Source organism: Phaenicophaeus curvirostris, chromosome 7, assembly GCF_032191515.1.
Source record: "Phaenicophaeus curvirostris isolate KB17595 chromosome 7, BPBGC_Pcur_1.0, whole genome shotgun sequence".
Lineage (NCBI taxonomy): Eukaryota > Metazoa > Chordata > Aves > Cuculiformes > Cuculidae > Phaenicophaeus > Phaenicophaeus curvirostris.
This window is the reverse complement of record NC_091398.1, coordinates 40,560,078-40,587,153: the sequence shown is the minus strand read 5'-3', so window position 1 is coordinate 40,587,153 and position 27,076 is coordinate 40,560,078. Positions and strand designations below refer to the sequence as shown.

The 27,076-nt window shown below is 46.4% G+C and overlaps 1 protein-coding gene across 4 annotated transcripts in view; it reads left to right on the top strand.

Moving 5' to 3' along the window:
- CACNB4 (calcium voltage-gated channel auxiliary subunit beta 4) overlaps window positions 1-25,009 on the top strand; it is a 55,714-nt gene extending 30,705 nt beyond the window's left edge. The window contains exons 8-14 of one of the 4 annotated variants that reach the window (XM_069861691.1): window positions 2,236-2,294; window positions 6,023-6,132; window positions 7,699-7,850; window positions 8,187-8,282; window positions 13,172-13,357; window positions 17,937-20,062; window positions 24,299-25,009. In XM_069861691.1, coding sequence (XP_069717792.1) covers window positions 2,236-2,294; window positions 6,023-6,132; window positions 7,699-7,850; window positions 8,187-8,282; window positions 13,172-13,357; window positions 17,937-18,197 — 864 coding nt within the window. In that variant the 3' untranslated portion in view covers window positions 18,198-20,062; window positions 24,299-25,009. Of the gene's footprint in view, window positions 1-2,235; window positions 2,295-6,022; window positions 6,133-7,698; window positions 7,851-8,186; window positions 8,283-13,171; window positions 13,358-13,974; window positions 14,041-14,692; window positions 14,746-17,936; window positions 20,063-24,298 lie in introns of those variants that run through there. The other 3 variants (XM_069861693.1, XM_069861695.1, XM_069861694.1) reach the window with 3 other exon arrangements.
- The last annotated feature ends 2,067 nt before the right edge of the window (window positions 25,010-27,076 follow it).

The following is a 27,076-nucleotide window of genomic DNA, read 5'->3' as shown; positions in this document are numbered from 1 at the left end:
GTTGCTTGTGAAGTGTCAGCTGAAGGGTCAGTAACTCAAGTTCCCTAGCACTCTCTTTGCAGTTTTACTGCTTTAAACACAGCACCCATCCGTTATTTTCAGTACTGTTATTCTTGATCAAGTCAAGTAAGAAAAAGAGAAAAGTAGTTGGAGTGATCAAATTAACCAGCTTTACTTCTGTATACGTGTAAATTTTTAGTCAAACCAACACATGCTTTGAACTTCAGTAGTAAACATGTTGAAGCAGCTTTCTTGTTATTCTCCATTTTTCCACATATAAAATCTTACCCTGTTCCCCTGAAGCTCTGGTGGCAAATGAAGTTGTTGGTCTATGGCAGCATGGGCAATTTTGTTCTCCAGCATTTGAAACTGCCTGTGGGAACTGGTGTTTATTGTTTGAGCAGGGTTTCTTGATGATTATTTGTTTAAAGTTAATTAGTATATTGACATATCTATGTAAAGAAACCTTTAACCCTTGTAAATCCCTTGCCTCTTCTCAGCGTGGCCCCACAGAGATGAACAGGACGCCTGTTGTTCAAGGCTGCTGCAGGTTCAAATCAACATTTAGCATGTTCTAACCGAACACGGGCCTTCGGCGCAGTGTTTGGGTGAACTTAGCCATCTGTTTAGTGCTGTGTTAGCAACGAAAGGAGCATGAAATCAAAGATGCATTTCCCTGACAGGCTGAGAGAGTTGGGGTTGTTCAGCCTGGAGAAGAGAAGGCTCCAGGGAGACCTCAGAGCAGCTTCCAGTGCTGAAAGGGGCTCCAGGAGAGCTGGGAAGGGACATTTTACAAGGGCCTGGAGTGACAGAATGAGAGGGAACGGCTTTGAATTGGAAGGGGGAGGATTTAGATAGAGACAGTAGGAAGAAATTCTCCACAATGAGGGTGGGGAGGCCCTGGCCCAGGCTGCCCAGAGCAGGGGTGGCTGCCCCATCCCTGGAGGGGTTCAAGGCCAGGCTGGATGGGGCTTGGAGCCCCTGATCCAGTGGGAGGTGTCCCTGCCCATGGCAGGGGTGGGACTGGACGGGCTTTGAGGTCCCTTCCAACCCAAACCTTTCCATGATTCTAAGATTCATTTAGCTTAATTAGTGTCATAGGTACTTTATGAGATATTACTTAACATACTGGAATGGTTCTTTTTGGAAGATGGTACCGTTACTAGCACAATGCAGTATTTTTGTATTGGTTTTTTATGAGGATTATTGATAGTGTAGTTTAGCAAAGCAGAATGTGGGTGCTTCATGTTCTGCTCTCTGCCTTTTAATTTTGACAGGAGTAAATTTCATCCCCTCCCTTTCATGGTGCTGCACCACAGATTAATTTCCCCAGAGACTCTCAAGTTTGGAGAGGATAGAGGCTTTTTGTGCACGCACAAAAATGTGGCCCCATCTTTGTTTGTGACTATTATACTAATGGCATCTTATACACAAAGATGTATAAATTCTAATGCAGTTACAGCACTAATTTCAGTTACAAATAGCGGTTTGCATTACAGAAACTCGTTGACCTGACTTTGTAACCGACATGGGAAAACGCTTTTGACTGCTTTTTCTCTAAGTTCTGTACAAACCATTCTGAAAACGAGCCTGGGAGAACCGAAGAGCCAGAGGGAGGGGGCTTTGATTAAGTTCCTGTCCAGACAGGCAGGTAACAGGTGCCAGCTTGAGCTGTCCTGGAGAGGACGAGCTGCTCCCTCAGTAAAGCAGCGGCAGCTCTCGAGGCTGAGATTTGCTCGGATGCTTTCGCTTGTACGGGGATGGAAACACTCATTTTTTAATGCTTGTAAGCCTCTCAGAGTAGCTTTCCTCTGCTGTTGACTCACCCAACGTGATAAACCCTGGCTCTGAAGTTTTAAGCCAGTTCTAATAATGTTACTGTAGGGGAAAAAAAGATCTATTCAACCCAAATAGTCCCGTGTGCTTCTGCCATGCTCCTTTTGGGAATGGTATTGCTGGGGAAGGTGATGAGGCTTGCTCCAATGCTTCAGTGCGAGTCAGGACAAGAGCAGGACGAGTCACAGCTCCCACGTCCTCCATTGCGCGGTTCGGAGGATGAATCAGAAAATGTGAAGTATTTATTACAGCGTGTCATGCCGAGAGCGTGAGAGTGAAGTGATTGGGGCCTGGTTGAGTGTGGGCAGCATCCTTGCCTTCTGCTGACCTCCTCTCTGACTTTTGGCTTCTTTTTCTCCCTGTCGCTCCTCCCCGTCCAATCTCCCTCCCCTCCGCAAGGTGACAGACATGATGCAGAAAGCTCTCTTTGACTTCCTGAAGCACAGGTTTGACGGGAGGTGAGAAACACTCTCCTTTTCATCTTGTTTTCCCCTGCGTGTTACTAACATTTTACTGATTGTTTGTTTGGGTTTTTTTAATGCAAGAAGATGGATGCATGTTCAAAACTGGCTTCGTGTCAGCACTGAAATGCAGTGGCTGTCGGGCAGGACACGGCTGATGTGTTACTGGAAGTGCATGTGTCTGTGTCTCTAGTAGGATTGCTTGGATTTAATAGAGTAATTCTGCCTCAGTGCCGTACCAGCGTCAAGATACAGGAGAACTCCAGACGAATAGTGACTGGGGCACCTGGAAAGCACCAAAATATCTTTAAAGATGGCATTCCCATACGAGACCAGGCTGAGAGAGCTGGGGTTGTTCAGCCTGGAGGGAAGAAGGCTCCGAGGAGACCTTAGAGCAGCTTGCAGTACTGAAAGGGGATCCAGGAAAGCTGGGGAGGCACTGTTCACAAAGCCCTGTGGTGATAGGACGAGGGGGAATGGGTATAAACTGGAGAGGGGCAGATTTAGACTAGACATAATAAAGAATTTCTTCACAATGAGAGTGCTGAGGCCCTGGCCCAGGTCGCCCAGAGCAGGGGTGGCTGCCCCATCCCTGGAGGGGTTCAAGGCCAGGTTGGATGGGGCTTGGAGCCCCTGATCCAGTGGGAGGTGTCCCTGCCCATGGCAGGGGTGGCACTGGATGGCTTTGAGGGCCCTTCCAACCCAAACCATTCCATGATTCTGAGATTCAAAGCGTTCTGTGATTCTTAGTAGTCAAAAAATCCTCAAAAGTCAGTTTGAAGAAGGATATGCCGAGAACTAAAATATTGGGCGTAAAAGTGTGTCAGAACTTCAAAAATCATAGAGGCTTCATCTTGTTCAGCTGGAGCAAGGAGAAGATTTCTTGAAGAGCTGTGAGAGGGATCATTGTTTACTAGGAACATAGGCTTGTTCTGTGGCATCTCTTCCTTTCCACTGGAGCTTGTCAGTTGTCGTAGATACCCACTGCAGCTCTGGGGTCTTCCACCCTTCCTTCATGCTGGTTTGTTCAGTGTAATCAAACTGTGTGAGGAGGAGCTTACGCTGTGCTAGGTAGGATGCCACGATAACTCAGGATTGGGAATACCTGGAACATTGGCACTGGGACAGTGGAAGTAACGGTGCCTGTTGTTGGGAAGAGCTGGAATAGGCTTTATGGTCAAGGTACCTTTTGGTACCCACAAACAGCTTAGAGAAAACATTTCATGACCAACTTCTGTGCAGCATCTTTCGTCTCCTCCCCTGTCTTTAATTGCCCAGCTCAAGTGATTTTAGCAGCTCCTACGAATGTGGTGATTGATGTAAAACCCGACAGATGAAGGGCTGGGAGGCTGCAGTCGAACTTGTCATTTTCCCGAGCTGTTCCCGTGTCCTCTGCATCCCTCCTCTCCCCACCCTGGAGCGCTGGGACTGTGCTAGTTCTGCTGCAGGTCCCTGCATGAGCTCTGGTGCACGTTTCCATCAGGGATAGGCACTGGATCACGGCGTGTGCCCTCTTCCAGCGATTTGCACACGCTGGTGGTAACTGGGAGTCGTTGTTTTTGGTCGGAGCCCATAGCAACTGGAAGCGGTAAGTCACCTTCAGTTGCCACGATGTGATTGCTATGAATATATCCTTCATGAGGGGTATTTTTATACCCTATATGTGAGTGTGCTCAGCAAAGACCTGCTCGGCAAAGAATAAAACCTAAGACACTCTCAGATGCACCCATTTGGGCTGCTGAATCTGATAGGAATGAGGACTGCGCCTTGCTCGTTGTCTTCTCCCCCACCGTGCCCTTGGTCTGCATGGAGAGGTAAAGGGAGAAGTTTTGCTTAGAGTAAAGTATTATAGTTTTTGGAAATCCTTTTGCTGTTAGCAATGCTGGCAACCAGATCAAGCAGAAGCGTGAGATTTCATCTATGAAAAAGTCAAATGCCACAAGAAAGCGGATACAACTGACTTTAAATCTGAATGACTTCAGAAAAATGAATTCAATTCCTTTTCAGGCACCTCAGCTGCCAACTTCGATGGTTTGGCAGTCTTTGTATCAAGTTCAAATTATTGTGAAGCGAAATGACCGTCCAAGGAGGAGCTTTTCAAAAGGCTTCACTAAGATTGAGCTAGTAGGGCTTCTTCCCTGCCTCCAACTGCACTTGACTTCTGTCAGCTCCTCCTTTTGTAAATGCAGCAGCCTCTTCTGGCTGGAGAACTAAAGAAAGGGCCTGAGGGCTGTGAAAGGAGGCGGCTAAAGCTAAAGCTCGTCTGACTAACGGCCGCAGCAGAAGCTCTAACAGCATCGGTGTCTAAATGGAGTCAAGCCAGACTCCACATGAACAAAGCATAGCAAAGGCACATTCTTTTCTTAAGTTCTTTCATCAGCATCTTTCCTTTTTCCTCAGGAAGAAGGAAATAAGTCTTATATCTGGTGCAGTAGGTGAGCATTTGTGATCCTTAATCTGTTACACGTTTCTGATTCGAGCAGATGTGGGAGCTCCTGGAGCCACAGGTGCAATCTGGACTGCCATGTCTTACCATCACCTCTAGATCCATGATCCATTAGATTAATTTAAATGAGACTTTAGGAAGAAATTCTTCATGATGAGGGTGGGGAGGCCCTGGCTCAGGCTGCCCAGAGCAGGGGTGGCTGCCCCATCCCTGGAGGGGTTCAAGGCCAGGCTGGATGGGGCTTGGAGCCCCTGATCCAGTGGGAGGTGTCCCTGCCCATGGCAGGGGTGGGACTGGATGGGCTTGGAGGTCCCTTCCAACACAAACCATTCTATGATTGTATGATTAATTTCTTCCATTTCTTTTTTTTAACTCATTTATACTTTTAGTCTGTACTGTATTTTCTGGCAAGAAATGTATTTGTGTATTTTATGGAGAAACACTTGCACTCCTTTTTATCCCTCTGGCTGATAATTCCACTTTGAGCCACATCTTATGTTCTATGGAATAACTGCTAGTCCTGTCCAGCTTGCTTTCTTTTCATTATTCATGGCTCTTTGGCTGATCACAGTCCTTCTAAGTGGATTTTATGTCAAGTTATTGTGTGGTCTTTGTTTTAGAACCTTTTATCTTGGCTCACTGACAGATCAAGGTAAAAATCACCTTTAAGTTCAAGCGGAGGGTCCAGCATTATGGATAACTGCGGCTCAACTCGCTTTTCTCCTTTCCAGCCATGAGCCACGTCCTTTAGCCCCTCAGTGCTGCTCCCTGTCTGGAAAAGGAAGGCGAGGGCGTGTGGGAGGCCCCGTCTTGTGGAGCAGGCAGCTCTGTTCGGGGACTTGGATGTGGGTGACGGGGTCTGCTCGGATGTCTCTGCCTTCCCCTAGCTTCAGGCAATGGCTTAACTCTCTGGGAAGAGCAGCGCTGTCACTGATATCGCTCCGTTGTTCTCTATGCCCCAAGACTCACAAAATTTGTGGTATTTACGGTATTGTATAAATCTATGTGAGTTGGAGAGGAGAAAAGATAACTTATGCATCAAATAGAGTAGCAGAAACTCTATGCCAGAGTCTACAGTAGCCTAGGGAATAGAAAATACTTGCAGTTACGCAGCTTTTCCCTTTACTTGATCTTTAATTATGACGTGACTCATCTATAAAACACGTCTGAGTAGTATTTTATTGTATTTGCACTTTGGAACGGAACGTAGCTGTAAATCATGGCCAGTGCGCTGAGGATCTGACTGCTCTGTCTGTTCTGTCTGTGTTCTTGCTCGTAGGATATCGATAACGCGAGTGACAGCTGACATCTCTCTCGCCAAGAGGTCTGTTCTGAATAATCCAAGCAAGAGGGCAATAATTGAGAGGTCAAATACAAGATCCAGCTTAGGTAAGACATAGCTCAGACGTAATTCTGAGCACGGTTGCGAACAGGAGGGAAGTGAAAGGATTTCAACCTTCAGGACATCATAAATTCTTTAATTTTATATGTGTTTGCAGTGTTTTGATGTAGAATTTTACGTATTCAAATGAGAGAAGGATTTTTCCTGATTTAGGAGAGGCAGCAGAGCACCGTGTACTGCGTTAGCATCACATTGAGCGATTACCTGGGTAAAGCAAGCAGTGTTACAGCTGTTATTCACAACAGAGGAGACAGAATATGGGTTCAGTGCTGTTCCCTCCGAGGCAGAATTGGCCTTGCAGCTCCCTCTTCTCAGCCCTGTGCTTCTGATTCCCCGTCACAAGGTGCTGGAGAAGTTTCACCCTGCCTGGCCAGGAAGAAAACACATTCTTGTTCCTCACCCTGGGGCTGGTTTTGTATTTTATGCCAAACAGCTACAGCTTAATTTCTGTAGCTGTGAGAACAGCAATGGGATCAGGGTCTTCCCACTCTCTCCTCAGTCTCGTGACTGAGTTACGTGAGTTACACCAGCCTGGTGGGTTTGTATTTCCTTCAGAAGGGTGGAAGTTGTGTGCAGTGCGTGGACGCCACTGATCTCGTCTCTGGGGCACCATCCCAGGGGGTAAGAAGAGTTGCCCTTCAGTCTTCTTGGGAAGAGAGGGCTCTCTGACAGCCTGAGCGACTGTGAACTAGAGGTACAGGTCACAGGAGGCATCGCTTCTGGTTGGTGTCCTAGGACAGGAGTAGGCACCCAAAACAGAGTGCTGTAAGGGTGAGTTCTAATTTTCTTGTGTCTACGAGCATCCCTGGCTCCCCAGAACAGCTCTTGGGCGACTTAAACACATGCGAGTTGCTGGCAAACAGCTCTTTTGTGCTTTGGTGGTGTGACTTACAGGCTTCAATCTGCACTGAGTTAATCTGTTTAAAATTCATCACGTGTATGTGCTTGATTAAGAAGGATCAGAACAATGAATATCAAATACAATTTACATGGAAATAAGTTTCTCCTTTTTTCTTCAGTTCTTTGCTGTGAATATCACCATTAGCATCATCTTAAATAGTGCCTTGTCAATTATTAATCATAAACAAATTGTTTTGCTTGCAGAATTAGGAGGTCGTGGTTCTGTGTTTCATACAGGCTCACGTTTAAGTTAAATCAGAATTGCAATCCAAGAACAAAAATGTTTTAAGAAGTATCACTGCGTCACTTGCTGTCTGAAATAAAAACTCTTACGACTTCTAAGCTCTTTAATAGGGTTGGAAAATATGCTTACATCTATTTTGTGTTAATAGAAACAACCATGTGTTTGTACTCAACGTTTAAATACACCAGTATTATAAATTAACACAGCAAGTATGTATTTTCAGGCAACAGAATTATCTCCAAGGTCATATTTGTTTTAAAAATCTCCTTAAGTAATAGGTTATTTTATGAAACTTACATTAATTCGCTTAATGAGCGTAATGAGTGTATGGAAGTCCATGAATGATGCTGTCTCGTCTGAGCGATGCTGGGGTTGGATGCCTCTCACCTGCTCTCTTTCCCTTTGCCAGCCGAGGTGCAGAGCGAAATTGAAAGAATCTTTGAGCTGGCAAGGTCCTTACAGCTGGTTGTTCTCGACGCGGACACAATCAATCACCCTGCACAACTTATCAAGACGTCTTTAGCTCCAATTATTGTCCATGTCAAAGTGTCTTCTCCAAAGGTAACGTTATCTCACCCTTAAAGCCTGCATGTGGGGGGCCTGGGGGTGGTGTGGGAGTGAGGATTCCTGCTTCTGGAGGAATTGAGAGTGAGATGAAGAGAAAGAAAGGGAAATGTTTAGATCAAGGGCTTGAACGGGGCATGTTTGGTGGAGTTTCTTTTGAAGGTCCCTTCTAACCCAAACCATTTCATGATTCTGCATTCAAGGACAATGTTTGATCCATTTTGTTAAATGTGTTAGAGCATTTTTGAATGCAACAATCCAGCGGGCTGTCAGTCTGAGCTTTATGGAGATACGTGATGCTCTAACTCACCTTTTCCTCTTTTCCTCTCTCAGGTGTTGCAGCGGCTGATTAAATCAAGAGGGAAGTCACAAAGTAAACACTTGAACGTCCAGTTGGTGGCAGCAGATAAACTTGCCCAGTGCCCACCAGTAAGTACAGAAGAGAGGCTAAAGAACTAGTCACACGTGGAGTTTTAAAGTTTTCTGCTGTGTTGGTCTGTGATAAGAGCTGAGTTCATATGTTATCACCTCACTTTATGGTGATTCAGGCAGCCCTGTAGCTGCAACCCTCCATCAGCTTTTATTGATAAGAAACAAATTGTTTGATACTTTGATCCCGACTGTCTCCTGTGCTGGTTTGCTATGATCTTCGGCAAGGTAACGAGTCAAAAATGACGCGCGTGGTAAACCTGATCCACTTGCACGTTGGCAAGTTACGTCATTTGTGGAGCGGTGCTGTCTTCAGATCCCAAAGGGCCAAAGTCTCTGACTTCCCAAAAGCCACGCCTGGTTTCCGCAACAGAGAAAGCCACTTAGTGAGAACAAATGTAGGTGAGGGCTGTATTTTACACTGCAGAAGCTGCATGCGACACTGGTCGTGTTGTGCAGAGGCTGCTCTTTGCACCAGGGTGTGATCAGACAGTCCAGCTACTGCTTCCCATAGCGGCCACAGAACTGAGGAGAAATCAGGTTCATTCAGAGAAATCTGGAGCAGACTCTGGGGAGTTTTCTAGGATCTTACTCTCTGACTTGGAACAGGCAAACTGCTGGCAACAGAAATGTCTTGGACCACTCTAGGGGACAAGTTGGGGAGTTCCAATCAGCAGAGCGAATGCCCAACCCCAGTGATCAGATAGAGCTTCTAGAAGACTTCACCTTGTGTAGACCTTAAAGAGATCACCTCCATCTCAGATGGTTTCACAATTCAAATGAAAGTAAAGAAGTTTAGGCAGCTTTTGGTCTGGAGTAATGATTTGCAGGGATTTATTTCCTTGAAACTTAATTTGGTTAAGATAACAAACTTCAGTCTCCTTTTTTTGTCCCCACTGACCATAAAATGGTAATTCAGGTGTTTCCAGGTTCTCCTCCCAAAGGACAGCAGTAGGTGTTGCTTTTGGTTTGTCCTCATTGGTAGGAGTTGAAGTTAAACCACGTCTCCTTTAGGCCAGGGCTCTTGTGCCCCACTCATGTCCCGGCACTGCGGTTGGTGGGAATAGTGGATTCCATCCAAGGGAAAGGGAGACCTGGAGAGAGCTTTCTCCTTCCCTCTCCTCTTGCCCAGTGATTGGCCTTTGAGGTTTTTCATTCCTGCCGCTGGCAGGACCTCACACAATGGTGACACCACCAGCCTCTGCCCCACCGGGGCCTTTCCTTGGCCGTGTTCCCTCCTCACACCTCCCTGGAGGGGTTTGGCTTCTCTCTGGCCTCAGGGCTTCCCAGGAATTCCACCATGGCGTATCCCAAGGGTGGGGTAATTCCATGTGTACAGACCATTTCAAGCTGACTGACACTGCTAGCAAGGTCACGTTGTGTTTGTGCAGGAGTTTCAGCCAATCTGAAGTGAGAAAGAATTCACATGGATCTGTTAAACTTCGATTTTGGCAGGTTTCGCAGTGTTTTGGTGTGTGTTCAGGCTAGATTTGCACAGGAATGTTAAAAAGCGGAGAAAGGTAATAGGTTCAAATGAAATTTCTGTCTTCCTGATCTAAAAGTGGAAGTGGGTGTCTCAGCCACCCCCCATGTCCCTCTTGCCCCACCAGGACCGTGTGCAGATGCCCAGGGGGTGACGGTAGCGACCGCGCATGCATCCCGCTGTCGGGTCACTGCAGGGGCCTGGTTCAAGGGCAGAGTTGCTGGAAGCCTCTGGTTTCAGCACCTGCGGATGGTTTCCTCACCGTCTCATCCTTATTTTCCACTTGGAGCAGCGCTGAAACGTGTTCGAGCCACCTCGAGCTTTTCTGGAGAGCTCGGCTGTATTGTGTTGCTCACATTTCCTACTGCATTTCGGTACCTCTTAAAGCAGAGAGACTCCCTGCCCTATCAACTAAACCAGGATCGTACACTTTTCTGTAGCACAAAGTGATTTCTGTAGGAGCATTTACCTCCCTAACTCTTCACGCCGAGTTGAGTGGAGTTGCACCTGCACCTCTTTGAATAGGGACTGTGGTGCCTGCCCCGAGCTTACACACAGAGCAGCGTTTTGAAAGGTGCATTTGTTTTCCCACCTGTACGTGTTTCACAGCCTCGTTTGCTTTTTTGCCCAGCGGTTTCCTGTTGTTGGGCTCAGGTTTGCTCGCAAGGGTTGCAGCGAGGGGAGGTTGAAGTGAGCGGCGTGCAGTGGGAGGCTGCGTGTGGCAGCTTGTTCAGTGCATCGTAGCAGTTCCATTGTCCGTCCCCGGGGTCTGGGAAACTCTGCCTCAACCTCCCATCCTGCAGGCGTGTTCTGTTGCCTAAGAGAACAAAGGGAAACCCAACCTGCAACAGAAGAACGTTCCCAATGTCCAGAGTATCCACATGTCAGACCTGCAACTGAGCTTGCTCCGAGTCTGCCTCCGTTCAGACTTGCACAACCTCTTGCAGGCCAGTTCTGTGCTGTTTGGTGTCCAGAAAGGTATTCCTAACAGTTCTGGATTCCTCAGCATAAGAAGGAGATGGAGCTGTTGGAACGGGTCCAGAGGAGGCTACAAGGATGATCAGAGGGCTGGAGCACCTCCCATATGAGGAGAAGCTGAGAGAGTTGGGGTTGTTCAGCCTGGAGAAGAGAAGGCTCCAAGGAGACCTTATAGCGACCTTCTAGTACCTGAAGGGGCTCCAGGAAAGCTGGGGAGGGGCTGTTCACAAAGGCTTGGAGTGATAGGACGATGGGCAGTGGGTATAAACTGGAGAGGGGCAGGATTAGATGGGACCAAAGACACCGCTGTCTGTCTTCTGCTTCATTCGTGACCTGCTTCTTCTGTTTTGCAGCTCACATTCCTGCAGGAGTATTTGTTTGAAGTGAAGGTACTTGAAAACCATAAAACTTCACTTTTTTATTTGCTGAGAGTCAGCCTTTAGGAATCCGAGGGTGCTGCGTGTCTAGACATTGTAAAAGCAGCTGTCTTTTTTGGCATATTTAAGTTCAGGAACTGCTTTTATGTATTAATTCCCTGCCAGTTTTTCACTGATGCTGCTCAAGCCAGTGCGAAGCATGGCTGTCGCTGCTTGACTCCTTTAAGCAGGTTCATTCTCTGGCTCAAAGAAACATGAATTGTGTTAATCTTACAGCTTTAAATGCACTGCTCATAGACAGTTTGTTATGACTTTAGCAGTTGGATTCATGCCGGTGCTAAGAGAAGGGGTCGTATCCCTCTGCCTTACTAGACCCAGGCTGCCCAGAGCAGGGGTGGCTGCCCCATCCCTGGAGGGGTTCAAGGCCAGGTTGGATGGGGCTTGGAGCCCCTGATCCAGTGGGAGGTGTCCCTGCCCATGGCAGGGGTGGCACTGGGTGGGCTTTGAGGTCCCTTCCAACCCAAACCATTCTTTAGTTCTACGGTTCTAATTCCAATGCTTTCCAAAGCAAAGAATCTGTAGGCATCCCCCATTCTAATATTTTCTAACACAGCTCTGTTTGAATTACTGATTTCCTCCACAGATGGTGGTGGAATACATAGTTTATCAACATGTTTTTAAATAGCAGAGGAAAGTGGAAAGGGTAAAGATAAATAGAGGAGCAAAACAAGGACAGCGAATGCTAAATTTGACAAAAGGATGGCGTGTTAGGAGTATTCTTATTAACACTGACGGTGAAAGAGATCTCCATGCTGGCTGGTGGAGGAGGAAACGATGCTCCGCTATGCTGATAAAAGAGAATAAATTAAATAAAATGGCTTTAGTATTAAAGTAAGTTCTGGAGCAGACTTTTGGGCAGCAGGTAGGTGCATGGTCAGATTTTAGGTTAAATTCATCCTGCAGTTTTATATCTTGTTCTAGAGACATCGCCTCTGTGTGTATTGGATAGAGCTGTAAATGTGCGCGGAAGAAAAAGCAGGCTGTGGTTTGTATCGGTTCCTCCGAACTCGTGCAGCACCTGCAGTTGTTTTTCATTTCCTGTGCTGTTTTCACAGTAGATTTTTTTCCACTAAGGCGCGAGTTAAGATTGAAGCAGAGATACAACATTTCAGTGCTGAAAACGTGTTTCTGTTTCTCTTGAGGGACTCAGTTTATGATGGTTTATTATCGGCAGTTTGTTATCGGCACTTGTTGTGCTGATGATCTAATCCATTGTCCTCAGAGAGTCCCTTTGACTTCTTGGGCAGCACGGAAGCCACGTGGCTTTCAAGTCCTTCCACATTCCCTGACCCACAGCATCTCTGTGGACCACAAGGTGCTGAGGTGTGAAACCAGTGCCAGGACTCGCGGGGACGGTTGGGTTCTGTACGCTGGTAAATGGAGTAGAGGGGAGAAATGTCCTACCTGCACGATCCTGCAGCTCAGAACCGATAGGTGAGGCTGTCGGAGAGGCACAGATGAGTGTGGTTACAACAACAGAGCAGGGAGGTGGTCTGAAGGGTTCCCATCTGCAAGAACCTGACCAGCTGGGTGTCCTGCAGTGTTTTTTTCTAAGCAGAAACACTGCCAACAGAGCCACGTGCTGCGTTCACTGACCTGGAAATGGGTTTAAGAGTATCCTTCACTCTGGAAACGTATTGTAGTTAGGATGGGAGAAGTAGACTTGAGCCCTTGGGTCCCAGACCAGTGCGAAGCACTCCCGTGTTACTCCTGCGTGGAGCTTCACCTCCTGGCTTTGAGCTCAATAGTCATTAGGGTAGCCCAGCGCCCTTGAGCATGGTAGGTCCCACATACCATCTGGTGAGGGTTCAGGGACCACTGAGAGCTTCTGCTTTTGATCATCTTCCAAACTCACTCATATCGTTTTCTTCTGCAATCCCATGGTCTGATTCCTACCGAGCTTTAGAGGAGTAGCAGGATGAGAATTGCTTAAGCTCTGTTTCTTTTCGCCTGTAACATTGTAATGAACTGAACTTTGTTGTTGTGATCAGGAAATGTTTGATGTAATTTTGGATGAAAATCAGCTTGAGGATGCGTGCGAGCACTTGGCTGAGTACCTTGAGGCGTACTGGCGTGCTACCCACACCACCAGTAGCACACCCATGACTCCTCTCCTGGGGCGAAATCTGGGATCCACCGCGCTCTCACCGTATCCCGCTGCCATCTCTGGATTGCAGGTAGGAAAATCCTTGTCGGCCCCAAACACCAGCGCAGATCAGGTGTGGGGGAGGTTGATTTATGGGAGAATAGTGTAGTGTGGTTCATACAGCATAACTTATATCTGCTTTATCAGTTAGCGCTCCCTGTTTGGCCGCTGCCAGCAGTAAAGCTGAGGCCTGTTATCCATGAGGAAGCAGTTGGTTGGCCAAGTGTGGAAGCACCGTGACTGCTTTAATGGGAAATAAAATGGCTATAAATCTTCCCAGCAAGGAGTTAGCTCTCGAGGAAGGGTTACACGGCGCTCTGCCAAGGGATGTTGCAGCCAGATTAGAAAACAGCCTCTTTTTTAACCTGGAAAGCAGGTCATTGCAGATGAGCCCCTTTCAGACTGAGAATAGGCGTGCACAGTGTCGCAGCAGCCGAGCCAAGAGATGGGAACGCAGAGCAGTGTCTGGAATGGTCCCTTTTATTTCTCCCCTCATCACTTCACAAACCATTCGCTTGTGAGTGAAAGACTTCCATGCTTGTCTCTTGTATCAGCAAAATGCCTTCACCTTTTCGAGTTCTTTGAGTGTGAATAAAAGACACATTTCTTTTACCCATTGAAAAAAATTCTGACCCTTTTTCTCCACAGGGATAGTTCAAAAACGGCTGAACTTTGAAACTTCAATCGTGGCATGTAAATAGTCCTTAATGAGAAGTACGTGCTTTACTAAGTTTGAAAAGAGAAACTGTTTTTGATTAATTTTATGAATGCTTGAGAAGATCAGGATTGCAGTGAACTTTTAAGTCTGAAAGTGTCAGAGTTGCTCTGTGTGTGCGTGTGTGGCTTCTGAGGAGCGTGCGCTTCTAAGGTGTGTCAAGAGTGGAGCAAATCGCATTTAACGAGGAATTCACCTGACAAATTTAACCTCTGTTCTGCTTGTAGAGTGTCTTGAAGCAGGTAGCGCTGTTGAAGGCAATGATGCATTGTTGGGTGTTTTCAATTAACATAAAGCTGTTTTTTCTGTGCGTGAGCCGCACCGAAGGTGCGTGGTCCTCGATGCTCACGTCTCTAATGCCGCGCTTGGTTTATTAGGGTCAGTAAGTCCCTGTCTCCTGACTGCCTGAGCGCACAAGCACTGTTCTGTTACTACAAACATCCACGTGTAAACTGTCATTTCCATTTCCACTTGCCTTAAGATTTCAGTTTTCCATCCCTTCATGCCAATAAAATCCCATCTGCAGAACTTCCACCTCTTCGGTTTCATTTTGAGAACTGGGTGTATCCGCAGAACTTTTTTTCAGGCATTTATTTCTCTCTGATCAATGGACACCAGCAGTAACTGTGAAATGTTGCTCCATTTACTTAGGGCAAACTCACACTGAAGATGAAAATCACCCCTGTGCAGTGGGCTGGCTGAAGGTACGCGTCACCTAATCCCCACTTCACCCGAATTGTGAAGGCTTAGATGGGACCTGAGTGGTGCTGGTTCTCTGCAGAGGGGTAAATTTCTCCCTGAGGGAATGACGCTCAGCCAGGGGCCGCAGGGACTGCCTTTCCCTGCCACTGAAGCGTCCAGGCCCCTTCAAAGAGTCATGATGTTTTACATGGTTATCTCGCAGTAAAGGCGTCCAGCATCTGAAGGGCTTGTCCACCTAAAGGTCTTATCTGTGTCCTGTACGAGGCCAGGCTGAGAGAGTTGGGGTTGTTTGGCCTGGAGAAGTGAGGGCTGTGGGGAGACCTTAGAGCAGCTTCCAGTGCTGAAAGGGTCTCCAGGAAAGCTGGGGAGGGGCTCTGGATCAGGAAGGGCAGGGACAGAATGAGGGGGGGCAGTTTTAGGCTGAAAAAGAGCAGGTTTGGATGAGATCTTAGGCAGAAATGTTCTGCTGTGAGGGTGGGGAGGCCCTGGCCCAGGCTGCCCAGAGCAGGGGTGGCTGCCCCATCCCTGGAGGGGTTCAAGGCCAGGCTGGATGGGGCTTGGAGCCCCTGATCCAGTGGGAGGTGTCCCACCCATGGCAGGGGTGGGACTGGATGGACTTTGAGGTCCCTTCCAACCCAAACCATTCCATGGTTCTGTATATATTCAAGCTTTCATAAGGATTTGCATCAGTTTTAACTTCAATGATGCGATATCGTAATTAAAGCAGTCGGGCAAATCCCAGGAATTAAACCAGCTCGGGTACTTATGTTACGTTAAGAATTTATACTGCCTGTGGCCTTGTGGCTTCTCCTCACCTGATGCCTGGAGGGACCCAACCCCAGAAGCCCAGAGCCTGGTGTGACAGTCACGCCTGAGAGTGATACAGGTTTCCTGGGACAATCTCTCCGTCCTCCACCCTGTCAGGATGCAGGAGCTCCCCTTGGTTACTCGAGTGGGGCTTGGAGTTTAGCTACCAAGAACTGTAACTTCTGATTTATCTTAAGCCTTTGGGCTTGACAGAGGTCATCAGGGTGAAGTTAAACAGCACAGATAGAGCAGAATGAGGGAAGAAGGGGGTGTTTGTGCCAACACGTGTCCCATCGCACCACATGTGGTACCCTCACTGGAACCAGTGGTGTTTGGTCCTTGGTTGTGACCTTGTCTGAAAGAAGGTGTCAGTGCTGAGCTGTGCGTGTTTGCAGCCCGCGGCAGGCAGAGTAAACGTTGTCAGTGCTACCTCCTAGGGTTCAGCCCCATATCTGACCCCTGGCTAGCTCTAAACCCGCAAAGTGGAGCTTTAATTTCAGCAAAGCCGCTCCAATGCTGTAGGTCAGGCTGTGGGGAGGATCTTAGGCTCCAGGGGACTCGCAGTTTGAGTCCGTTAAAGCAGAAAATGCAACACAGCTTATCATTCTGATTGAGCTGTGGGATCAAAAGTTATCTAGGGCTTAAGACCAGTGTGAGACCACGCTGGTTTTGTGCCATGCTTGCACCTCTGGAGGGGTAAATAATAGGATCAGAACGATACACAGGAAAGGCAGGGAAGCAGGAAGGTTTGTAGAGAGGAGCAGGTTGTAGCTGGAGAGAGAAATTACTGCAGGGAGGGCGGGGGGTGAGCACGAAAGGTGAAGTTGCAGTTGACAAAGTGATTATATGTCAAATTTGTGTGCCTAGGCTAGAGAAATTTAAGAAGCATAATTTGTGAAGAGAACATGTTGACTTTGACATATAATCACTGCTAAAACACGGTGCTATAAGGAAAACTTGGGAGTAATGGTTTTGAACTAAGGGAGAGGACATTTAGACTGGATATACGGAAGAAATTGTTTACGTTGAGGGTGGTGAAACACTGGCCCAGGTTGCCCAGAGAGGCAGTGGAGGCCCCATCCCTAGAAGCATTCAAGGTCAGGTTGGATGGGGCTCCGAGGAGCCTGATGGAGTTGCAGATGTCCCTGCTCCTGCAAGGGGGTTGGACCTGTAAAGGTTCCTTCCAACCCGAAACATGCGATGATTCTATACGGTGTTAGAAGTTGCTCCCCAGCAGCCGAGCGCGTGGGTTGGCAGGAGGGCACGTTTCTGTGCCAGCTCGTGGTGTGGGATCTCTCGGTGAGTCACCTTGGGAGCATCGATCCGCAGGAGACGCGACACCGTATCTGCTGTGCTGTAAAGGTATCCCTGCCGGCACGGCTCCTTCCCCATGCGGGCAAGGCTGTCGGTATCAATTATGCAGCAGAACAGTTGCCACAGGGAGAGGGTGAAGCAGCAGGAACGGGGGTTTGTAGCACAGAGAGATCCTGAGCGGAGCAGATGATGCTCCTGGAACCTGAGGCTGCAGGAGAGTAGCCAGGGCGGCAGTTTTCTGTCGGTGATGGACGGATCGGAACGACGACGTCGAGTGTTGTGTAGAGAAAGGAAAGCACTGCCCGAGTCTGTCCTAGGAGCACGGTGGCCGTACTCTTGGGAGGTTTCATGTGGGATGACATCAAGCAATATTTTTTAGGCTATTTCTTCCTTGTGCCAGTTTACTGGTAAAAAAACCTGAACTAGTTTTGTTGGTATGACAAACGCAGGATGTTATCATCATGGGAATGTGAGGAGAGCAAAGGCTACACCTTTGAATTAATAAATGATCCTAGAAAAGGGGTTTCTGTCAACAGATTTAAAATATTTATGATGTTTTAGTTGGAAGAATGTGTTAATATCTGATCGCTGTAGGCTCCTCTTAGCTGTGTGGAGAGCAGCCCATTGCTTGTTTGGTCATACGAAGGTTTTTAAACAGGGCTCAGAGCTGCCCCTTTAAAAAAAAGTCCAACAAACATGGTCAGATGTTTTCTAAAGCCACATAAATCAAAGCTTACAATTTTCTAAGCAGAGTAGAAGCATGAATGTTACGTTCATGATCAGAGAAAAGTGATAAATGCTGACTACATCAGCTCACTTTTCATGCTGCCTGGCCTGTGACCTTTACCGTGGTGAATCCCGTAAGGTGCACGTTGGAATATCGCCTGTGCTCTGCTTTCAGCTCTAGGACCCAGATATCGTAACCCATTCCTGTAGCATACAGGCTTTAATAGAAAATGAGTAACACAAAAGTGGATGGATTCTGAAAGGCCTCAGAATAAGTCTGAAAACAAGCTGAAAATGTCGCTTGCTCTTTGTCTGTATTAACGCTTGGATTCTTTGGCCCCTGTAGAGCCAGCGTGTGAGGCACAGCAGCCACTCCACAGAGAACTCTCCCGTTGAGCGACGAAGCCTAATGACCTCAGATGAAAATTATCACAATGAAAGAGCTCGCAAGAGCAGGAACCGCTTGTCTTCCAGCTCCCAACACAGCCGAGATCACTATCCTCTAGTGGAAGAAGAATACTCTGACTCCTACCAGGACGCTTACAAACCCCACAGGAACCGAGGATCCCCTGGAGGATACAGCCACGAGTCACGACATAGGCTTTGAGTTCAAGAACCCGGGGAAAAAATAGGATTCATCAGTTGATAACTTGCCATAAAGTAGCTAGGAAATTAAAAAAAACATCTTAATTTGGCAGGCGGAGCGTGGTTCTCGTGATGCCGTGCTCTGCTCTCATTTGATCTTAAGTAGGGGGCAAAAAGAAGTCTCCATGCCCTTGCATTTGCCCGATCACATAGGTTGTTCTTTGGGTTTTATTTTTACTACAGCGTTTGCATTTATAGCCATAGTTTGTCATTAGGTATTAGGCACATCTGTTTGTAATGTAGGGTCCTTCTCAAGGCACTTATAAAATGATTTCCTGTGCTGGAAATTCCAAATGACCAGTTCCAGTTGGAACCAATTTATAAACCAATTCCTGTTGGAATTTGGGTGAATTGACTTGAAAGTCAACTTGAGCATGTTGTGATTGACAAAAAACGCCAGTGACAAATCGGAAAATCGCAAACCACTTGAAGCCAGCGTTTGTTTGCTGGGAGCTCGATTTTACGTGGAAGGTTAGAATAAAGGGACTTATTCTAACCCCTCATTTCCAGACCAACCAAATGTAAACTTTTGAGAGTGCCAAACCTCACAAATTATTGCAGCGGTTATGAAACACTTTCCAGTTTGAGATTATTTTTAGACCTGGCGTGAACGTTGCAGCAAAACAGTTCCTTCGGTTCAGCCAGTGCTGGCATTTTTGTTGGAGTCAGCAGTGACAAACTCTGACAGAAGGGGAAAGAGAAACAGGAAAACGAACAAACTTAAGAAGTTTGTGCTGTTAGAGATAGAAAATAGTGGTTTTTATTTTTCCTTCTTTACCTGAACACAACTCGTAGTCCCAAAATGGAACATGAGTGCATAGATATATAGCTTTTTCCTCCTGTTTTTAGTATTTTGCCTTTTTAACTGGCAAACAGCGCACTCTCCTATCCCAGGGTGTAGAGTACCTCCATTCCAGTACATCCCAGCCCCTCCCTGTGTGTCCCGTCTTTCCAAATCCATCTTTGAATGTCTGAAAACTCCAGCTTCGCACAAGAACTCTCCAGAAGAACATCAGGTTTGATTTCTGTAATGAAATCAGAGGGAAGGGAGGGGGGGTTAAATCTTCCTAAGTGAACATTTAAATCACATATTTATCAGTATCAGCTTGCAATAAAAATGGGAGATCAGAAAAAAAAAACCTGCTCGCAGTGAAGTCGTAGAGCTGACATTTTTGATTCTAAGAGCTATGATAAATTCTTGGAGATATTGCTGCCTTAATTCCTACCAATCACTGCTCTTCACCTACTGAGTCTCCAGTTTCCTTAAACAGATAATTTGAGGTGATTGGACCTTATGTCGTACCCGATCAGTGAAGCCTTAGATCCAACGCGATTGAAAAAATTGACCATAACTGATGGTTTTGTACAGCTCCCTCCTGTCTTTAAGCAGAGACGCTCGAAATTCCCCACTGCTCACTTTTTCTAGACTTGACAGAATTGTGCTGAACGTGCATTTTTTAATGCAGGTTCACATCAAAACTATTTATTTTTAATTTTTTTTTTTTCCCAAAAATGAGGATCAATAACTTTTATATTTGCTTCTTTTCTTCCCAAAGCCTGCTCAGAGCAGGCCTTAAAAGCATGTAGCACTAAATGAATTTCCTGCACATCCCAGTTTCTTTCACTTTCTGGACCACTTAGCAAAGATCACGGGTATTTTCCACCACCGTTGAGTCCGGTTATCATCTTGATGTTTGCAACCAGACAAGTAACTCATCTCAAATGAGGGTGGAGAGGCCCTGGCCCAGGTTGGATGGGGCTTGGAGCCCCTGATCCAGTGGGAGGTGTCCCTGCCCATGGCAGGGGTGGCACTGGATGGGCTTGGAGGTCACTTCCAACCCAAACCGTTCCATGATTCTATGATTCAAACCAAACCCAATGCGCATCTCTAGCAGCAGGAAAAGATTGCCGATGCGTGATTGATTCTTTCAATCATTTCAATCAAGAATTTCACTGCCTAAAAGGCAGTGTCAGCGCCACGAGATGATTCGAAAAAAAAGATATTATCTGCATCCATTGGAGTCACAGAGTTTAGAGTGGATAGGGCAGACCTGATTGTGTTTGGTTTTCTTAGGCTGAGAAAGCCCAGCAAGATCAGGTCTGGGCGCAGTAGCCTCAGCTGCCCGCTCTGATTTTTCCTGCTAAGGCACCGCGGAGCATCCCTCAGTGGTTTTTACCAACCTTAGTTCCATGTACAGCACACGTACCTGCATGAGACAGAAGGCGTTAGGCAAAACGTTTTTTTCTATAAGCTTTAATTAAAGTTTCCTGTTTGTGTGCATTAAAGTATTAATTGCAAAGGATACACTGAGATGTATAAACCTAGGTTAGACAGCTCTTTATTTATTCTGTAGTAGTGTTAGGGATCGGATCATTTAACTGCTTGAAGATATTTGCATTTTAACAGCAGGTGGCTGCAAAACACCTACATATATTTATTAAACAAGGTTGCTGCTTTATCATTTCCTAGATAAAATGTCCTTTCTTTCTGGAGCCTTTCGGAGCCTTGGTTTTAAGTCTTCCATGTCACGTTAGTGAAGGGAAAGATCTGCACAATACATATGCACAAATTCCACCACCTGCAGCATCTGAAGTGCCAAAACTACTTTGTTTGTTCTAATAAAAACAAGCTTGTGAGGGACGTCGTGTATTGTCTGGAGAGAACACACTGAGTTCCTCTTCATGTGGGTTTAAGTTTACTTAGCTCTCGTACAGAATTGGTTTCCCACCCCTACTCCCACGGCCCGTTCCATTTTAACGTAAGAACTCAGTTATAAGGGATCCAGCAGCTCGCTGGGGATTTTATTCTTTGAAGATATATCTATCTTTAAGTACAAATATACTGAACTTGCTAATAGATTATTAATTTATTCTAGGTACAAGCTATGGGAACTCTTCCTTTTAAAAAGTCAGTGATCTTTAGGAAACACGGTAATCGGTCAAAGCTGCTCTGTCCATCAGGCCACGTTAACTCATAGTATTTGTGTTAGAACTCGAGCAACACTAGCCAGCTGTATCGTGATTGATTATGCAACAGCGCTAATATAACATTGTGAAATTCATGTATTCCCGAATGAATACGAGTCAGGCTAATTTTCCGGTCCTCATACCATTTCTTCTCCTTATTAAAATACTATTCAAGATCTGAGTTCTGTTCCTAAGCTCAGGCTTATGCAGAGGGTGTTAGGAGTGTTTATAAAACATTGATTTATTTTCTTAACTTTGTTGTCAGTGTGGGTTTTTCATTAGGACACGTTGGGATTAATGACAATTTAGCCAATAAAGGTGATGGCAACAATCTCGGTATCTAAAGAGAAAGTCAGTGCATTCCTGTGTTTGTGAATGAATTAACACAGTGTTTTAAAAATCTCGAAGCCACTTTAAAGACAATTAATTGATAAACGGTTAATTTAAAATACTTGTTGTTGGCAGGTTGTGTTTAGCTGATGTACAGGTTTGTTTACTAGTTCTATAGATGAACATTGATGCCATGGGATGTGCAGCTCACCGCTGATTGTGTTTGCCGAGTACATGAGGAATTGTGCTTAAAGCAAAGCAGCTGGAGCTGCTCTGTATGAAGTTGTACTTGATAGACAGGGGGCCCAGTTAGGCTATTATCCTCTAAACAGGGCGGTGTGGCAAAAAACCAGCGTGGCCACTGATTATTCTGCTGGGGAGCCGGTAGTTCAGTACAGCCTGATGCCGAGGTTTTATCCCGAAAGACCACTTGCAGTGGGCACCCAGCGGTGGCCCTGGTTCATACGTGGTAAGCCAGAGCAGTTTCTGAGGCGAGCGCAGTTGTTTCTTGCTGCTCACCCTGTTCTCGGCTGCTGGGCGCTCAGTCTGCTCCAACCCCGTGTCTTGTGGATGGAGCTCGGACGGACCCGCTGGACGGAGTGTGCTGGGACCAGGGGTGGCTCTGCCGCTCGGCAGACGCGGCTCTGATCCCCTCACAGGGTCGGCGCTGGGTTTGCTGCACGCAGGAAAATATGTTAAAGTGCTCCTCCAGGTTTGAGAGCTGCTGCAGAAGTTGATATTTGGGGGTTTAGTATTTCATGCTCCTCGCTTTTGAAATGATACATAAAGAGAGTGACAGTTACCAGACGGAGGAAAGGTAGCGGTAGGAATCCAAAGATGCTGGTGGTTCTTCTGGATGCGTGTAGGCCCGTGACCGAGTTCAGTTTGACTGCGCATTCTCTGAATTCTCTTTGCTCTCAGTACCGTTGCCTTCTCTGAACCCTCCGAGGATCTCGGATCTTCCCTGACATTGCCCTTCTCAAAATAACGTTGCTAACACTGTTGCTTCATGGCACACTGATTTGGGTAAGCCAGGGCTTTCACGGGTCATTTTTTCTTTAAGGATGTACTAAGTCTGTCTTCTGCTGTGTTTTGTTCTCCAAGTTCAGTGCTTATGAGGCTTCTCCTCGATTCCACGGTCTCCATTTGTGTTAAAGCAAAAACAGTTGGAGGCCACAAAGGAAAAAAAAAAAAATCAAATGCATATTTTGTAAAATACCATTTATACAAATCTGGTTTCACTCCTTAAAATCCGTGTTTCAGACTTGGCATGTGTTACCCCAGTTGCTCTTAATACAAGTTCGGATACTTGGGGTTCTGGTACCACATATTTTGTTGCAGTTACCCCTCATTTCTTTAAACAGTCGTTCCACAAAGAGTAACAAGACTGCAAGACACTGTAACGTAGCCAGATTTAACTCTGGGGGAATTAATTTCTTTAAAATTATCCAAAAAGAGAGTAAATTATGTGAAGAGGTGTCATTTGAATAACTTTGTTAGATTGTTACTCGTGTCGAGTTTCATTTATATGGAAAAACAAAGGTGTGTCTTTAACAATAAAGGGACATTTTAATAACATAAAATATACATAAGGAATTAACTTTGAGAAAGGGCTGAAAGTGGTAATTAGTATAGAAATTGCATTAAGAGCTCTCACTGTCTGTGGAATCCATTTAAGCAGATGAGAAATATTGCACTTGAATCCATACAGAGAACTTTGGGAGAAGGCAGAAATTGTTTTAAAGTGTTAATAAGAGAGCGTCATCTCTTTACTCCTTGGGAAGTGGTGAAGCTGGGAGCAGCACTGGCCCGGGGGGTGTTCACTGGAGCTGCCTTTTCTCTCGTGTTTCTCAGCAGTGAAAGCCTCTCTGGGATTCCTGTCTTCTCCCTTCTTCTCTGAGAGCCAGTCTTTGCAAGGTCTGACCAGATTCTCATAAGCCTTATCAATATTCCCTGAAAAACAAAACATAATTCAATTTAGTGCCACAGCCCCCTTTGATATTAATTCTACTTTGTATAAGCAGTAGAAAATCTATGTAGTAAGCAGATATATTGTACGGGACAGAATAATATATTTTGTCGATGATGTAAAAACAGAGCAAGGAAGAAGAAGCACATTTGTAATAGCACAAATTTACAGTAATTCCACCCTTGCATTTGGCCTTGTATTTTTGAAAAAAATTAGATGTTTTGATCCAGCATCAGTGGATTTATTGCATTTTTGATCAGTTTAACTCTCTGCCTGATACTTCAGCAGTTTATTTCTAGCCTCACATTCTGCGTATGTGATTGATTTTCCAATAACTTGTATTCTTTCCATTTTAATTGATACAGGAAAAGAACCTTTTAAATTTAGAAAGCCCATGCCTTTCTGCTAGTTTCCTCCTCAAAGCTGAAATTACATGAATAACTAGAAATTTTGTCAGATGGATGGGTTTTGGCATATGACTGATGACCATACCACGAGAATACAGGTAGCCCAAGGTCTGGAATGAAATTCTCCTGGTAAAGGAGTTCTTGGAGCTACAGAGCGATGCGCCTTCGTGTGTAGGGATGGGGAGAGAAGAATGTTACACCCTAAGAGCTGTGGATGACTCTACCCAAAACTTCCATGAAGTTCTATGCAGAGTAAGCATAAGGAACATGTTGCCCAGGGAAGTCGTGGATGCCTCCTCCCTGGAGGGGTTCAAGGCCAGGTTGGATGAGGCTTGGAGCCCCTGATCCCATGGGAAGTGTCCCTGCCCATGGCACTGGGTGGGCTTGGAGGTCCCTTCCAACCCAAACCATTCCATGATTCTGTGAGTGCACGCTTAGGCCGAGGTGTATTTACATTTGGAACACGTGCGATTCTCTTCCCATGCAGAGAGAGAGAAGCTAGTGGCATTGTACAAGAACAGCATAGGAAGAGAATTGAGCAAAATGTGAATTGTATGTATGTGTGAGAAATGGCGGGGTGAAGAAAGATCGAAACAATCGTTCAAACTGCAAATGATGGACCTTGGGCTTCTCAGATCCCAGAAAACCTCAGTTTTTCACCCAAACTGGTTCCCAGTGACAGCTTGGCAGTGGTACCTCCAGCCTCGCTGGGAGCCAGTTCAGAGTCGCGCTGGTAAAGACATTATTGCTTTTACTAAAGGAAAAAATACCCACAAATTTGTATTTTCTGCTGATTCACCCCTTTCTGGTTTTCCTTCTATAGATACTGTATGTGTAGCATTCTACGAGGCATGCTGGGTACAATATACTATGCAAATGTGTACAGTGTTGCATGCGTTGCTCTCCCTCTGCTTTTAGTGGCTTTCAAAGGAACAGAAAAAAAAAAAGTGGTGTTATTTTTGTGATCAGAATCATTTAACAAAGAAAATGCCGACTGCATGCTGACAGTATCCTCATTTCTATGGATTGGTTTTATGGAATTTAGATGTACAAAAAGGAACTGCATTACAATAATTACTTTTCTACAATAAATGAAAAAGCTACAAATGGGTCTCTTCCAACCTGGTTATTCTATGATTCTATGATTCTGTGAAACCAGTTAAAGGCCTGTCTGTATTCTGCAGGCAAGGGTGGGAAAAAGCTTGGAAGAGGCAGTTGAGGAAAACATTGGGAGCATTGCTGTGGTTTTATTGTTTGGGGATAGTGTTTAGAGTAGAGATGAATGAGGTCCTGAAGAAGGAGATGCATCTGCTCCGTGAAATAAATGCTGTTTATTTTTAAATCCAGCTGCTCTTAAATAGCTGCAACTCAGAAGTATTGGGGTTGTTCAGCCTGGAGAAGAGAAGGCTCCAAGGAGACCTTAGAGCAGCTTCCAGTGCTGAAAGGGGCTCCAGGAAAGCTGGGGAGGGGCTTTTTCCAAGGGTGTGGAGTGATAGGATGAGCGGGGATGGCTTTAAATTTGAAGGGGAATATTTAGATTGGACATTAGGAAAAAATTCTTCACGATGAGGGTGGGGAGGCCCTGGCCCAGGCTGCCCAGAGCAGGGGTGGCTGCCCCATCCCTGGAGGGGTTCAAGGCCAGGCTGGATGGGGCTTGGAGCCCCTGATCCAGTGGGAGGTGTCCCTGCCCGTGGCAGGGATGGGACTGGGTGGGCTTTGAGGTTCAGGCAAAGCCGCTGGCAGGCAGGGGCGTTGTGTGGCCGGGCCAAGGGGTGCTCTGGCTGCAGCTAGTGCACTGCCCGAATTCACTTCAGTAAGTCACAAGGGCTAACACAACAACAACAAAGAAAAAAAATCAAAACCAAAACAAACTAAATAGGGTCAGAAAATCTCAACACTCTTCTGTTTAAAGGCTAAATTGTTTACTTGAATTCTGCTACCTTATCTAACCCTGGAACGAGCCCATAGATTGCAGACTCGCTCTGTATTTGCACCAGGAGATGAATTGCCCACGACAGCAATTCTCAGCCAAGGCACGGCAGGAAGGGGATAACTGTCGGTTGGTGAATAATTAATTCCATCGCAGGCTGAATGCTGAACCTGTGGAAAGGGCATCACGTTGGAGAAGCGGCTTCTTTGCCCACCACCGCACACCATGCCAGCTCCTGCAGCTCCGACACCAGAGCCAACAGTTCCTGCTTTACAACTCGACTTCCCTTTCACCTTCCCGACCAGCTTCTCCAAACCCACAGCACCCAGCTAGCAGACATCCCTGCTTGTCCTCAGGGGGATACAGGAATCGTGGTAAGCCCAGCAGTTTGAACAATACGAGAGGACGTCGGTGCTTTGCACTTACATGTGATAAAGAATCATTGTTTTTCCAAAGTCACGCTGATTGTCGTGTTTGAGGTTAAAAACTACAGCAATGAGGCAGCAGACTGAAACCATAAAGGGCAAACAGCCTTCATATTAAGAAACACTTTGTATTCCTGGGCTGCCAGTGCTGGGTCAGCCAGCAAAGGTTTCACAGCCTGGCCAGAAGGTGCCTGGGTTGTGTTTTTTCCTACCATATTCGGTAAGGGGTTATTGCATCGCTACCGTTAATGCTTGAAAAGGTGTAAGGCGATGATGATCATAGAATCATTGAGGGTGGAAAAGACCTCTCAGCTCATCCAGTCCAGCTGTCAGCCCAACCCCACCGTGCCTGCCAAACCATGTCCTGAAGTGCCACGGCTACATGGTTTTTGAACCCCTTGAGGGATGGAGATACCACCACTGCCCTGGGTGGCCTCTGTCAGGCCTTCACCAATCAGTGAAGATGTTTTTCCTAATATCCAGTCTAAGCCTCCCCTGGTGCAACTTGAGGCTCCTCGAATCCTGTGTTCAGTTCTGGGCCCCTCACCACAAGAAGGATGTTGAGGCTCTGGAGCGAGTCCAGAGAAGAGCAACGAAGCTGGTGAAGGGGCTGGAGAGCAGGCCTTATGAGGAGCGGCTGAGAGAGCTGGGGGGGTTCAGCCTGGAGAAGAGGAGGCTGAGGGGAGACCTCATTGCTCTCTGCAACTACCTGAGAGGAGGTTGTGGAGAGGAGGGAGCTGGGCTCTTCTCCCAAGTGACAGGGGACAGGACGAGAGGGAATGGCCTCAAGCTCCGCCAGGGGAGGGTCAGGAT